The 14,801-nt window shown below is 44.3% G+C and overlaps 1 protein-coding gene across 1 annotated transcript in view; it reads left to right on the plus strand.

The window, feature by feature from the left end:
* The window catches only part of STPG4 (sperm-tail PG-rich repeat containing 4), a 42,767-nt gene extending 29,392 nt beyond the window's left edge, over window positions 1-13,375 (plus strand). The window contains 3 exon segments of the mRNA XM_007198620.3: window positions 10,713-10,817; window positions 13,254-13,353; window positions 13,356-13,375. Coding sequence (XP_007198682.2) covers window positions 10,713-10,817; window positions 13,254-13,353; window positions 13,356-13,375 — 225 coding nt within the window.
* Window positions 13,376-14,801: the final 1,426 nt, after the last annotated feature.

Raw genomic sequence — 14,801 nt, forward strand, 5'->3', positions numbered from 1 at the left:
GCAGCTAAGCCCATGTGCCACAACTACTGAGCCTGTACTCTAAAGCCCGCAAGCCACAACTACTGAGCCCGCATGCCACAACTACTGAAGCCCACTTGCCTAGAGCCCATGCTCCTCAACAAGAGAAGCCACCACACTGCAACAAAGAGTAGCCCCTGCTCTCCACAACTAGGGAAAAGCCCGCGCGCAGAAATGAAGACCCAATGCAGCCAAAAATAAATAGATAGATAGATAGATAGATAGATAGATAGATGATAGGTAGACAGATAGATAGATTAAAAAAAGGAGAGTACTGGGACTTCCCTGGCGGTCCAGTGGTTGAGACGCTGTGTTCCCAATGCAGGGGAACTAAGATCCCTTGTGCCACAGAGCTCGGCCAAAAAAAAAAAAAAACAGTGCCTATTTCACAAAATTTTTATAAATCTTGTTTATCATTGTTAATTTGATGGTAAAAGAATGATATCTCATTATTTTAATCTGTAGGATAGGAGGCTACACATTCTAGTTATTTGTTAGCCAGTTCCTTGTGGCCCTTCTTGCATACTTTCTGGCCACATTCTTTACCCAGTTATCTATTGGGTGGAGCTTTAACATTCTTTTTTGTTGATTCGTAAAAACTCTATAGTGAAGAGATATTAACACTTCTATTTGTGGAAGTTTTTCAGGGATTTTTGCCTTTTACTTTGTGTTTTTTTATATACAGAAGTTTAAAATGTAAAATTTTTTTTTTTTAAGTTTTTTTGATGTGGACCATTTTTAAAGTCTTCATTGAATTTGTTACAACATTTCTTCTATTTCATGTTTTGGTTTTTTGGCTGCAAGGCATGTGGGATCTTAGCTCCCTGACCAGGGATGGAACCCACACCTCCTGCATTGGAAGGCGAAGTCTTAACCACTGGACCACCAGGGAAGTCCCTGAAATGTAAAATGTTTATGTCATCAAATTAGAGAGTTTGTAATCACCTTCTGGAATGTAAGATCCATGAAAGAAGGGGCTGTCTTATTCATCAATGCCCCCAGCACCTAGGACAGTGCCAAAAATGTGTTGAATGAATGAATGAAACCTATATATCCTTTCCTTTTCCAAATTTCCAATTTTCCATTCCTTTTCTTTGTATCCTTTCCACCACTTAAAAAATTCCCTCCAGAGACAGGACGTCACTTTAATTTTCCTTGTTTTTTTTTTTTTTGGCATTTTGGTTTTTTTTAACCAACTTGTCACTCTTATTCTTCTGAAATGCATTTTGTGTAAGGTCACAGTGTCACTTGAGCCCTGTTGATTTAGGACAGGTTGCCTCACCGTCGGTATACATGAAACCTACGATCACCAGAAATCTGACCTGTAGATCAGGTGCAATAGAGTACGACAACCTATAGACATTCACCAAGTCACTTTAAACCCTTTAGGGAACGAGGCAGGTTATAAAAGATGGATACGTACAGGTGTGTATCTCTTCCTTCTTTCTTTCCATCATCTGTGAAAACTAGCTCATTGAAATGTGTTAATCATTTATGCCTAGAATCTCTAGGAGCAGCCTATCAGAAAATGAGTGGATGACCATGTGAAAGCATGGCAGATTACTACACCATTTTTTAGTTGTAAAAAGTACAGTAACTTTGAATTTGAAAATCCTCTAGGGTCTTATGTGCCTGAAGGCCCCTCCATGTGGATGAGCCATTATCACTTGTTAAAAAAATGCAGCCTTCTTGTTTATGTCAAGGATTCCATTGATGAATTACACTTTGTCCCAAGGTGTAGGTGGCTCTCAGGAGAAGCAGTTGGGAAGGGATTTGTCTGGTTGGAAGATGGTTTCTAATCTTCAGATTACCAGCGTAAGGTTGTACACTTATTGGCTATTTCAGTTATTGTTGAAATAATAATAATAATTGATTATGGATCAGCATAATTGTTTTGTCCATAGGAAAGACAGTGAGGAGTGTTTATGTGAGCAGTTTGGGATAGACACCAGAAGATATGTTCTACCAAAAGTAAAAAGGGCCCTTTTGTACCCACAGAAAAAAATTGTATTGGAAAATTCTACCAGCCACCATTCCCTTTTAGCACTTTGATAATAATGACCAAGCCCCTCAAATCCCCAGACCCAAAGGCACCGTTCCCTCATAGCAGGATTTTTTTTAAAGAGTAGAAAACAAACTGCAACAAACCCCAGTCATTCTTATCCAAGCAAAATGGACAAAGTAAAACTTGTCATTTGTGGTTTCTCCTCCCCTCATTCCTCCCTTTAATTTTAGCTTTTATAAATGACTCAATCTCTTGACCTACAAAAAAATTGCATGAATTTTGTTCCCTCCTGAATGCATTTCAAAATTCGGGCATTAAGGATAGCAGATATTCTGCACAACTTCTTTGAACATATAGGGGACACTGATGACTTTATTTAATACTCCCATTAAGGTAAGGAGGAGTAAGGAAGATTTTTGTTTTTCTAAATCTTTTTTCCCCAGTATCTACTTGGCATGTGGACCATAACATCAGTGCTTTTCTTGTCTCTTGCTGGTGGGAGTATGTATTGAGCTATTAAAACTGTTTCTGTTAGCCCACTAATTCCATTGTGCGAAAACCCTCATAAAGTAATAATTTATATACAGTAATATTAATCTATACAAAGATATCATCAAGGGATTATTTATAATAGCAAGATAACAATAGCAACAATCTTGTATTCAGGAGGAAGATGTAATTTAAAAAGAATATTACATACCTACACAAAGGAATATTTTACAGCTATTGAAACAATTATTGTTAAAATTTATAAAATAGTACCAAAAATATTTGTGATCTAATGCATAGTGAAAAAATGCAGGATACAAATTGGTATGTCTATCATGATTAAAATAATGTAAAAAAATTATGTGTATGAAAAAACAGGAAATGCACCAAAATGCTTTTAGTTTCTATGCTGAGGTGTTGTAATTAAGGGTGGTTCTTTGCTTCCTTTCTCTCTTTTGCATTACTTTTATAATTTTTCAAAATATAATTTTTAAAAGTCAGAAAAATGATAGTTTGAAGAAAAGAGCCATGGAAATGGTCAACATAAAAATATTTTGTTACTTTAATAAAAATAGTGCCATTACTACTACTTAATTAGGACTCAGTCATTTATATGATTTGAGGCTTCCAACAGTGATTCGCTGAGCAGGTTCTTTTCAATGATTACTTCTCCCAGTTGTACATAAAGTGAAAAAATGAGACACACACATCTTTCCTGACAGTAGGAATAAAATCTTACAATGTCAAATGAAAAAATGGGTTTCTTTTATTTGATATCAGAAGTGTTTCAAGATGTTTCTGTATTTCTTAAAACCAGACAAGCCTATAAAAAATAAGGAAAGGATCAGATAAACAGGGAAGAGTCTGTACAGACACAAATGAGCGTTATGTGATTTATCTGTTTTAGTCACATTTGATAGAAGTTTGAAAAGGTGATAGCAGATCCATGGCATACTCCCTGCATTAAAACTAGCGTTATGAAAGAACGCTGAATCATTTCAGTTATTTCTGCATTTAAGGAATTACTTCAATTAAAAACTAAGCTGCTAGTTTAAAATTCCGTGAGGAGCACGGAATTAGTAAACATGATCACATTGAAAAAAAGCCAAATGGACATCTGACTGAATGGAATCTGAAAGTTTAGATGAGTAAAACAGGTCCCAGGGTCAGTCTCCTCAAAGATGAGTTCACTTGTAGGTAACGTTTTTGGAAAGATATAACCTTTCAAATATAACTACTAGGGTTTTTAAGAAGTACGGAGCTTCAGAGGTATCATCAATTCTTAATTTCAAATGCGAATAACTTTTGGCCCCTGCCAGGTTTGTTGCTACCCCACCCACCAGCAGGCATGTCTCCTTTCTCTGAACCTGTAGATCGACAGTTACAGAATTCTAGAATTTCCCAAGTTGGATACACCCTGCCACATGCCTCCTCCTGAATTCCCACAGAGGCAGCTCTAGCTCCTCTCTTTGCCCACCACCACACAGGGTTCCACCCTCCTTGCTGGGGCATCTGTTTTATTTTGGGCAGTGTGGTCCAGCTATCACACCCATCCACCACACCAAATTTGGGGGAGATCATTTTTACAACCACGTCTAGTCATTTCAGTTTATGTTGCATATTTCTTATGTTTTACATGTGTATATATATAGACATTTGGGGCCATACATTTTATCTCTGACCTTTTCTCTTTTCAAGTATGATTCGTTGTAAGTTGTTTGCGCCTAGGATCAGTAGGGACGGACTGTGTGCTCTTTCTAGGTTCCCTTTAGCTTTATGATTTTAAAGGAAAATAGCTTAGAACTAAGTACTGATACCTCCCAGCGCTGAGAAGCAAGGTCAGTCACTGGTTCTGGCTTCTGCAGCTGAGATGCTAAGTCATTTGTTTCTAACCCCACTGAGCCTCACTTATTTGTCTGTTCAGTGGAGGTAATAGCACTTCCTCCACGGGGCTGTTGTGAGCATCAAATGAGAGGGTATGTGAATGAAGGCTGGGAGCTAGAGATGGTGGCAGGGATGGGGTAGCCCTCTGGCCGTGCAGAAGGTCCTTGGGAGCTTGCGGTGGGCAGTGGCGGAGACTGCCTGCTGAGTCTGCTTCAGACCAGGCTGCAGAGGTGCCCTGGATGACCGGCACACCTGCCTGCAAACGAGAAGCCTTCAGGAAACTGAGGACTCGTAGATTGGACATACATAGGTGACATTTGACAGTTTACATCTGCAATTAAATCGTAAAACCATTCTTAGTGTTAATACACATGTGAAAAAACAACAAAGTGGTAACTGTCACAAGCAAGTTGAATTTCAGGTCCCTAACCCTATTTTTGACAAGAGCCTATGCACTTTTTATTTTATTCCTGTGATGCCATGAATTTGTCCCAACAGGGTTAGAATAAACAATATCCTCCTTTCAGGCTTGCCCTGAGGCCCTGCCCCTTTTGATGTCCCCTGATCCTTCCCATTACTTCTTCTTACACAGACCCTTCCTCCAGACTTTTTGCCCTGCAAACTCCTCCTCCTCCTTGTTCTTTTGGTCTTAGCTCAAATGTACTTCTTGTAACTTTTTTTTTTTTTTTTAAACTGAATTGCAGAGCATGAATTCGATTGTTTTTTTTTTATAGCTACTTTATTTATTTATTTATTTATTTTTGGCTGTGTTGGGTCTTCGGTTCGTGCGAGGGCTTTCTCTAGTTGCGGCAAGCGGGGGCCACTCTTCATCGCGGTGCGGGGACCGCTCTTCATCGCGGTGCGCGGGCCTTTCACTATCGCGGCCCCTCCCGTTGCGGGGCACAGGCTCCAAACGCGCAGGCTCAGCACTTGTGGCTCACGGGCCCAGCTGCTCCGTGGCATGTGGGATCTTCCCAGACCAGGGCTCAAACTCGTGTCCCCTGCATTAGCAGGCAGATTCTCAACCACTGCGCCACCAGGGAAGCCCCAAACGTACTTCTTTAAAGAGCTCCTCAGGCCCCTCAGGCCAGATCAGTTTACCCTCTTACATGCTCTCATGGCACCGTATATGTCCTCTGTGTGATACTCCACACATTCATCATATTTTTGTAAGGCAGACATTCCCTACTGGAATGTAAACCCCAGGAGAGTAGGAAACATGCCTACCTTGTCAATTAAGACTGAGTTCTGCTGCCACTAACAGAGCCCACAGGTAACGATATTAGAAACAAGATAGGAACTTCTTTCTCTCTTATATAAAGTGCCTGCAGTAGGCAGTTTAGGGCTGGTGTGGTAATTCTGCAGCATCAGATTTCTGTGTGCTGCTCTGCTAAGCATTGCTTCCACACCCATGGTCCCTGAGAGCTGAGAACATGGGACCAGCTAGCAGGCAGGAGGGCAGGGAAGATGGATGAGCTGCCCCCTCCTTTAGGATGCTCCTTAGAATTTGCATACACCTCTTCTACCTCCATCCTATTGGCCAGAAATTAGCTATGTGGCCACACCTAGCTGCAAGGGAGGCTGGGAAATTCAGTCTTTATTCTGGGTGGACATGTGCCCAGTTAAAAATTGTCCTAATACTAAGGAATTAGGAGAACAGAGATTGGGAGGCAATCATATACCACTGTATTCCCAACTCCCAGCACAGTGTCTGGCACATTGTATATTGTTTGAATGAAGAAATGAACTGAACATTTACGTATTCATTTGCTAGGGCTGCCATAATAAAGGACTATAGACTGAGGTGGTTTAAACAACAGAAATTTATTGTCTCTGTTCTAGAGGCTAGAAGTCCAAGATCAAGGTGCCAGCAGTTTTGGTTCCTTTCGAGTAAGAGAAAGTCAGTTCCATGCCTCTCTCATAGCTTCCTGTGGTCTCCTGGCCATCTTTGGCATTCCTTGGTTTGTAGATCTCTGCCTTCATTTTCACGTGATGTTTTCCCCGTCTGTGTGTCTCTGTGCCCAAAATTCCCCCCTTTTAAAGGATACCATTCATATTGGATTAGGGTCTATCCTAATGACCTCATCTTAACTTACTACATCTGGAGTGACCTTATTTCCAAGTAAGGTCACATTGTGAGGTACTGGGAATTCCAAATCCACAGGTCTTAAGAATTTGGGGGGAACACCATTCAACATTCAACGTAATTCAACACACCAAAAACTCATAGGATTTATGGATTTGGGAGAACATAATTCAACACACAAAATCGTGGGGTAATTTCACCTACTCTCACACAGTCTTTCAGAGGCACCTGGCGCCTCTCAGTTCCTGAGCGGTGTTGTGTAGATAAGCCAGTCCCATCCTCTCAGCCCTGGAGGAGGGGTGTGATCAGTGGTAGGTGAGGGGGTGGCAAGGCTTTTACCAAAGGCCTACAACAGTACTGAGCATTATTGCATATTAGGGGTTGGAACCAAATAGGTCAAGAAGGCCAAGGTGGAGGCTATGCTATGTCTTCCTGGTACGACACGGTCCCAGGAGCACTCCAGAAAAATGAGTGAGACCCATGCATTCGAGTCCTTTGCAGTGAGTGGAAAGCCCCTGCTCTTTGTAACATCCCACTGAGATCAAACTTACCTAGCACAGGCCAGGTGCACCAAGGGCCTGGTTTGCAATCTTGAAGCCATGCAGCTAGCTCTGCCCTCACTCAGCACCATCCTAGCTCCTCACATCTTCATTTATTCTTTTTTGGTGTTTCTGTTTGCCTGTGTCCCTCACTGGACCATAAACTCCTCTAGGTCGATGATAGTATTTTATTCATCATAAAATACTATCATACATAAAATACTGTGTAATCCCTTAAGGTTAAGATTGTCCTTAAGTAGAAAGTCAATTAGATAAGACTTTTTCAAAGGCAAGAGAAAGATATGATCATCTTACCAGGAGGGTTCAGATGTAATCATGCCCCGAATCGAGGAATGGGAAACTATAAAAGGTTCCTGTTGTTTCTTTTGGCAGCAGGTTCTGGGATTCTAGGAAGGTGATAATTCTGTTCTCCCTTGGCACCAGATGTCAACGGTCTTTGAAAAGTTTAGTTTGGGAAACCCAGAGTTGCCAAAGCATGGCCCTGATGATAGGAAGGTTTAAGAAATGGTCCATCCAATTCGTGCAAGAGGTGCTTAGTACTGCTTGATGAACCTGGGTGCCACCCTTCACCCACACATCGTACGTAACGTGGTCCAAAGTTCTGGACCATGCTCAGAGATCGCCAGCAAACCAGAGAACAGAATCCCCAACTTCAGGGAGGAGTAGGACACAGTTAAATGTCCTTCTCTTTCTTTTTTTAAATCGATATATAGTTGATGTATAATATTATATAAGTTACAGATGTACAATATAGTGATTTACAATTTTTAAAGGGTAGTTATTATAAAATATTGGTCATATTCCCTGTGTGGTACAATATATCCTTGTAGCTTATTTTATACATAATAGTTTGTACCTCTTAATCTCCTATCCCTATATTACCCCTCCCTGTCCTCCTTGTTTTAAACCCCCCTCTCGTTGAACCGGGTCCATTTCTCAACACACATTCAGAGGCATCCTGGACCAAGTCCCCTTCCCTCCTTTCAGCTCTGCCCACTTGCCATCCTCGGTTAGGGCAGAATCGGGGACTCTGCTGGAGCTGCTTCCCACCCATTGCAGGGCCCTGGCCTGACCATTACTTCTCACTTAGAGCAGGATTCCTGTGGCTTCTGGAATATGAACTTGGGCCCATATCCACTTCCTTAATGTTCCCCACTTGAAAGATCCCATGTAACACATGGAGGGCAAATAGCATTTAGTAATTTCTTTCTTCCCTAAGTCTCAGGCCCTTTGATTCAGATGACCAGGCACATGCAGGGAGGCTGCTGGATGGCATAGGCACACATCAGGGCTTTGCCAGGCCTGGCACCTGGCCTCCCAAGCAGCTCATGACTTGGAAGCTTAGAAGTGAAAGCCACATGAGGCTTGGGGGGAAAGGGTGCAGGTCACAGCGTTTCTTAGCCATCCCGCAGACAGCTAGGCTGTCGTAGGCATAGAGTCAGTGGTAGCACCCTCAGCAGCGTCTTTTGCCCCAGCTACCACTTTGGCTTGAGAGCTTGCATTTCTTATGGCCAAACCAAAGGGACTTTGTGCAAACCGTTCCTGTCCAGATTTCCCCGACTTTCTATGCCTGTGTTCTTATGGTGGCTTGGACTTCTCCAGTGGGAGTGCAGAGGTTGGTCACGTCGTACGGAGAGCCTTGCCCTGACAGCGATCTTTGTCCCATGGATGCGTCAGGTTGAAAACATTGCTATTTTCATCTCTCTGCCATGAATTGTAAAATGACGAGGCGCATCCCTTGATTATCAGATTTGTGCTTGGCTGATAATAACAGACTTCATTCGTGGTGGATAATTGAGAATGGCAGCTCTAATTATGCTGCTGTGCCACCCAGAGGAGAACAGGGTTTTGAAAGCGTTGCTCTTAAATCCTGAGGAGGGGCTGCAGTTGGTGCTTGTTCAGCCAAAGCCATTGAGCTACCTTGTGGCTCAGCCTCATGTGTTACAGGATCTTACAGGAATATTTCTGTTCTAACCTTACTGTTCATTTTATTTTTTTCCCTACCCCCTTTTTCACTTACCCAATTTCCATATTCATTTATCTATACATTAGGTATAATTTTTTTTCATATTTCAAGAGTACTTAAGTCCATCATAGAAAAATTAGAAACTGACAGTGAGCAAAAAAAAAAAAAGTTTCTTTTTACTCAACATGCCACCACCTGGAGAAAACTACTGTCAGTGAACATTCCATTCCCAGTTTTTTTATGCACATTTTTTAAAGCTTGCATTGTTCACTTAACAATATTTGGGAATAGTGTTTATGTCCCTAAAAATTCATCAACCTGGATGGCTGGATGGAAGAATCACAATTTATTTAACCAGGCACATGTCACTGGTCATTCCATTTATTTCCAATTTTCAACTTTTAGAAACAATGTTATAGTGAATGTCTCTGTGGCCAAATATTTGCATACATTCTCAATTGTTTTCTTGGGAAGAATTCCTAAAAATGGAATTGCTGGGTCAAAATGATAAATATATATTGTCTTTAACTTTGTACTGTAGAAAGTTTAAAAATATATACCACATAGACAGAACCCCCAGGTACCCATTCGAAAATGACCAGCTCCTGGCCAGTCCATACCCCACCCACTTCCCCTAGTTCCTGTGTTGTTTAGAAACAGATCCAAGACATCATGCCAGAAAGACTCTTTTCTGTCAAATAGCACAGATATTTGAAAATGGGAGAGGAAAAAAAGTGAATTGCTAGAAAAGAAAAAAAGGTTAACATTTTGTCTGTGTTATCTACTGTGCTGTTTGGGCTGTGTTCATTTTCCTGCCATACCTGGGCTCAGGACTCATTTGTCTTCTGGGTTCCTGCAACAATCTTGTAACCAGACTCCTTTCTTCTTTCTCTCCCTTTGGATAGGTATATCTGTTTTTAAGCTGTTTCATAGCTTGCCAAATTGTGCTTCAGAAAGGCTAATCAAATTAATACTTCCACCAGAGTCATAGGAGTGTCCACGCTGTGGATAAAGTTTTCCTCCCTCCCTCCCTCCCTCTCTTTCTTTCCTGGCCCCCACAAAAGTATCTCTTTGTTTTAATTACACCTTATTTGGTTATGAATGACCTTAAAGCCCGCCCCAGCCCCCAATTTCCTCACTGCATTTCCTCTTTGTGAATTGCCTTTTGCTAACTTTTCTTTTGAGGTGTTTGTCTTTTTAAAATTGTGTTCATGCATTTCTGTTAACCTCATAGCATTGTATCAATACTTAGGTCAGTGAATTGCTCTGAATACTTTTTTTTTTTTTTGGACGAAGAGAACATATACTGCATTTATATGAAAGAATAAGTATGTTTTATAAAGCTAACAGCTCAGAGCAGCAAGTCACCATCAACAGAGGGACAAGAATGGAGCGAGGCCTGCAGGGGTGGGCAGCGGGCCTGGGAGAGAGGAGGGCATCCAGGCAGGGACAGGGGAGACTTTCACAGGTCACCAAACTCCAGTCTTCACAGTCATCCATGAGGCAGGTAAAGCAGATATTATTCCCATTCACAGTGGCTTGTGCCAGGGCACACCTTAATAAGATCTTCCGAGCGCCAATCCAGGGGTTTTTCTACCCTATCACACTGATTCATATGCTTATTCATAAAAGGCAAATATAGCATCAAAATATATCTGATATCACTATTTATGAAACACTTAAAAAAAATTTTTTTTTCTACAGCGTGAAGGCCCAGGACCAGGTCATTATAACTTGAAAATACCTTCAGTAAGTTCTGTTACATCCTGTTTTCAATCCAGAGTACCTCGATTCTTGCCTGTCTGTTCAGTAAGTATCCTAAAAGACAGATGTGGTTGTAGGTTTTGTGGCTGGTGGGTGGGTGGGGAGTGGGCATTGGGGGTCGGATGGGGGTAGCAGAGTTATATACAATTCTAGTATATATACACTAAAATTGCTTATCAAGGCAGCAAAGGGCATAGAGCTTACTCGGCAAGCCCTCGGCCAGCTTCAGGCTCAGAGTGACTCCAGACCTGAAGCCCGTGGCTGAATTATGGGTCCAGATGAGAACAGCCAGCACAGTAATTAGCCATCGGTGTTATGTCCTGGATGCTCTGGGGAGAAACTCCTTTAATGAATTGAAGCCAGCAGTGGGCACAGGCTGCCCCCGCCCATCCAGAACTGCCATTCTTCGTGTATGTGTCTTCTGGGAGGAAAAAGTCACAGCAGAAACATTATGATTGAACCAAAGGGGACCATTAAGGCCTGAGCCATCATCCTGCCCCCAAGGACGCGGGACAGACAGGGAAGAGGCTCAAGTTCATGGAGATACACAAAGAAGGTGGATTCTGGGAGTGTGCGAGAGCCTCTGGAGGCCTAGAGAAGACCAAGAAAGATGGCAAAAGCATGCCATCAGCTGGGGGAGGTGACCTGCAGGCAGCTGTTCAGGAGACAGCTGCCTGCAGGTCACCTCCCCCAGCACCCCCTGGGTTGTCCCAGGCCATCTCGCTGCAGAGCTGCCAGCTGCGGTGCTACAGTGTGGCAGCAGTGTGGTCTTTCTCTGGAGGAACACTGGGGAGGCCCCACCAATAATATTAAAAACAGACCGACGGCAGGAGGCTAGTGGATCCCTTCAGCGGATCCTCACACCCTAGTGGCTTTATCATGATCCAAACAGATTTTGGTCAGAGGTCACAGGGCTGAGCTTCCTCAGGAAGTTGGAGTCATGCTAACCAAACTCCAAGGAGACTGACGGAGAAGCCGGAAGGTGTGGTATTCATTTACAAGTGTCCAGCAAGGGGGCTGGTGTCTGGGGCCGCTGCTCTGTGGAGCGTCTCCCCTTGTAGGAAACTCGGAAGGAAGCCGACGACAATCAGAAATTTGCTTGGTGACAGTGGAATCGGGGCTGGGGGACGGAGCCGGATGTTCTCAAGGTCTGAGAACCGCAACCAGTTGTCTCTTAAGGGGTGGCCTTGCGAGGCCCGGGCCCACGAACCTCCTGTTTGGGGACTGGCCTTCCAGGACTCCACGAGCATGCTGCTTCCTCATTAAGAGCACTAATAAAGGCTTCAGCTTCCTTTGACGTCTGGCCAGGAGTTGATTAGATTTCCAGGCTGCTCCTCTGCTTTTTGGCAAGGGAAACATCCTGTCGTTTAAAGCAGCTTCTGCAGGCAGCTGATCTCATCCACTCTGGGCTGACGCTCTAGTAATCCTGTTTCCACTCTCACGGTTTCCTGAAGAGATAGCAAACTGCAAGGAAGGATGGCAATGACAAGTAGGTGATGATAGGGGATAATAATAGCGGTGGTAGCCAGCGTGTGGAGCAGTACTTGCTGCCAGCCTGGTGGTGCTGTCTGTCCCTGGGGGCCCCCAGTGAACCTCAGAACCTCATTTGCTGGGTGAGGCGTGGGAAGCATGTGGCCCGGGGTCATATTGAGCCATCGGTGGTGGGACTAGGACTCAAACCCAGCCCCGTCTGACGTTAAAACCCTTCCCTTAACGATACCCAGAGACACCAGTGTGTCTCTAAGATAAAATATTGGGGCATTCAGGAATATGTGGGTGCACCTCAGCCTGGGCAGCACTGACCTCAGAAATCAAAGTCTTCGTCTATGAGAATGACATTCATTTTTATCTTATCACTACAGAAGAGAAGCTTTGTTTAAATAATTGGCTAAATAATTTTTCAAGAATTTCATCAAAATGAAAACATGGCTTTTCAAAATTAGAACTCGTCAGTCCCTTGAGAATACATCCCTCTGAGCCCGAGGTCCACAGCCCCTGGTAGTGAAGCACCTTACTCTATTATACTGGGGAAAACGATGGAAACACACGAGTCTGGGCTTTTGAGGTCAACCACCCAGGTTCAGAATCCGTCCTCTCCAACCCATTACCACTAGACTGAGGTCATTGAGGGCGGAGGGGTGGGGGGAGACGCTGGCATCCCCAGGGACAGGGGGTGCCCTGGAGAAAGCGTGCCCTGAGGTGTGGGTGGGATGTGAGCCCGCCTCCCCTGGGCTGTCACTTGCTTGGCCTCTCTTCTCTCAGCACCTCTGCAGCCTTGGGGAGAGCCGTGGACAGGATCAGGTCTCAGCCCCAAGGACAGGCTCCAATTCCAGGCTGCATAGGCCCCAGCGCAGGCCACTGTGGGCCTCGTCTCCCTCCGTGGGGATTTGCCAGCCACGTCTGAGCCCACAGCCAGGCTCAGGAGGCTTCAGGTTCTGGTGTCACTATCTCATCACTCCCTGTTTTCTGTTGTGTTTTCAGAAAACGCCAGGCCCAGGAGCATACACATCTTCAGCCCAATTCCCCAAGCAGCCCCGGACCGTAGCCAAAATGGGCCGAGAACATAGCCTTTTCTTCAACAACACAATTGGCTTTTAAAATAAACCCATCAAAAAAATAAATAAATAAATAAAAATAAAAAATAAAATAAACCCATCTTGGCCCTAAGCGACTTCGAGTTTTAGTAAGTTCTTATGTTTAGAAAACTCTATTTTGTCTCTTCTTTAGGAAGGTTTGACCACAGACCATAACTGATGGCCTGGGGGGACCACCCAGCCCGCTTATCTGGAATAGTCCCAGCAAAATGTCCAGTTCACGTGCAGAAGTTTCCTGGTTTGAACAATCAGTTATATGTTCCCTCTGTGTATTGTCAGAGGGTGTATCCCCAGAGGCTGTGCCCCTGAGCTGCTCTCACAGCACCTGGACAGGCCCTGATATGTCAGGTGGGCTCTGTGCGACCTTGGGCTCTCTAGCTGGGTCTCCAGTGCACTGGGGTTATCATGCCTCACAGACTCATGGAGACTTTCTTGGAGGGTCGGCATTCAGCCAAGGCCAACCCGAGCTTGACGGGATCCCAACAGATGGTTCTTTCTCTTTCTCAACTCCCTGAAGAGAACAATATTGATTCAACCCGACGAGCATTTGTGGTTTCAAGTCAACAGAAATATTTTGAGGATCTGCTCCGTGCCAGGTGCTGTGCTGGGGTTAGGGAGTGGAGGTTGAAACAAAGATGAACAAGGCATGTGACCGAGTTTAGGGAGGGTTGGAGGGGAGACAAGGCCAGAAAGGTAGTTTGGAAGAGTTCCCGGCTTGAGGAAGGCTTTGAAAACCATGCCAAGAGCCTCCTTCCGGTCACCTTGTGTGTGCAGCTCAGGGGTGGCCGTCATGTGGATGGCAGTTCCATCAGCAAGACAGGCCCTAGTCTCGGGAAACTGTGAGATCACCACGCCCGGTGTGTGGAGGAGCAAATTCTGACAACAAAGGCCACAACAGGCACTCAGAGAAGGGACAGGGCAGCACGGCCCAAGCGGAGAAGGACGGCCGGGTGCAGGAGGCAGCTTGGCTGGTACGCAAGGGACCAGAAGGCCGAGATAGACAGAGAGGAGAGGGAGGAAGATGGAGGGCAAGGAGCCCCGTTTGGGCGAAAAGCAGGAAGAAACATTTGCTGGAGGGGAACAGAGGGAGCCTGGCCCAACTAGAGTGGAGGGTGCAGTGGGGGCGGGAGGGGGCTTGGGCAACCCCCAGACCACAGGCCAAGCAGTCAGTCCTGCTCTGGGAGCTCCAGCCAGACGGACCCTATGCTGGACAGCCGGGGTCTCGTGAAGGATGGGCAGACTAGAGTCATTAATCAATAATAGGAAGGAATCTTATTCTTTTTAACTAAAAGAAAGAAAAAGAAGAAAACCTAATATAAATCCCTGTATTTTATTATATTTTAAAAAACCCCAGCTCTCTTCTCTAGTCATATAAACACCATTATAAAGTGGGCGTTGGGCGCAAGGATGGGGAGGTCATCATCTCCCTGGGTTT

Source organism: Balaenoptera acutorostrata, chromosome 12 (assembly GCF_949987535.1).
Source record: "Balaenoptera acutorostrata chromosome 12, mBalAcu1.1, whole genome shotgun sequence".
Lineage (NCBI taxonomy): Eukaryota > Metazoa > Chordata > Mammalia > Artiodactyla > Balaenopteridae > Balaenoptera > Balaenoptera acutorostrata.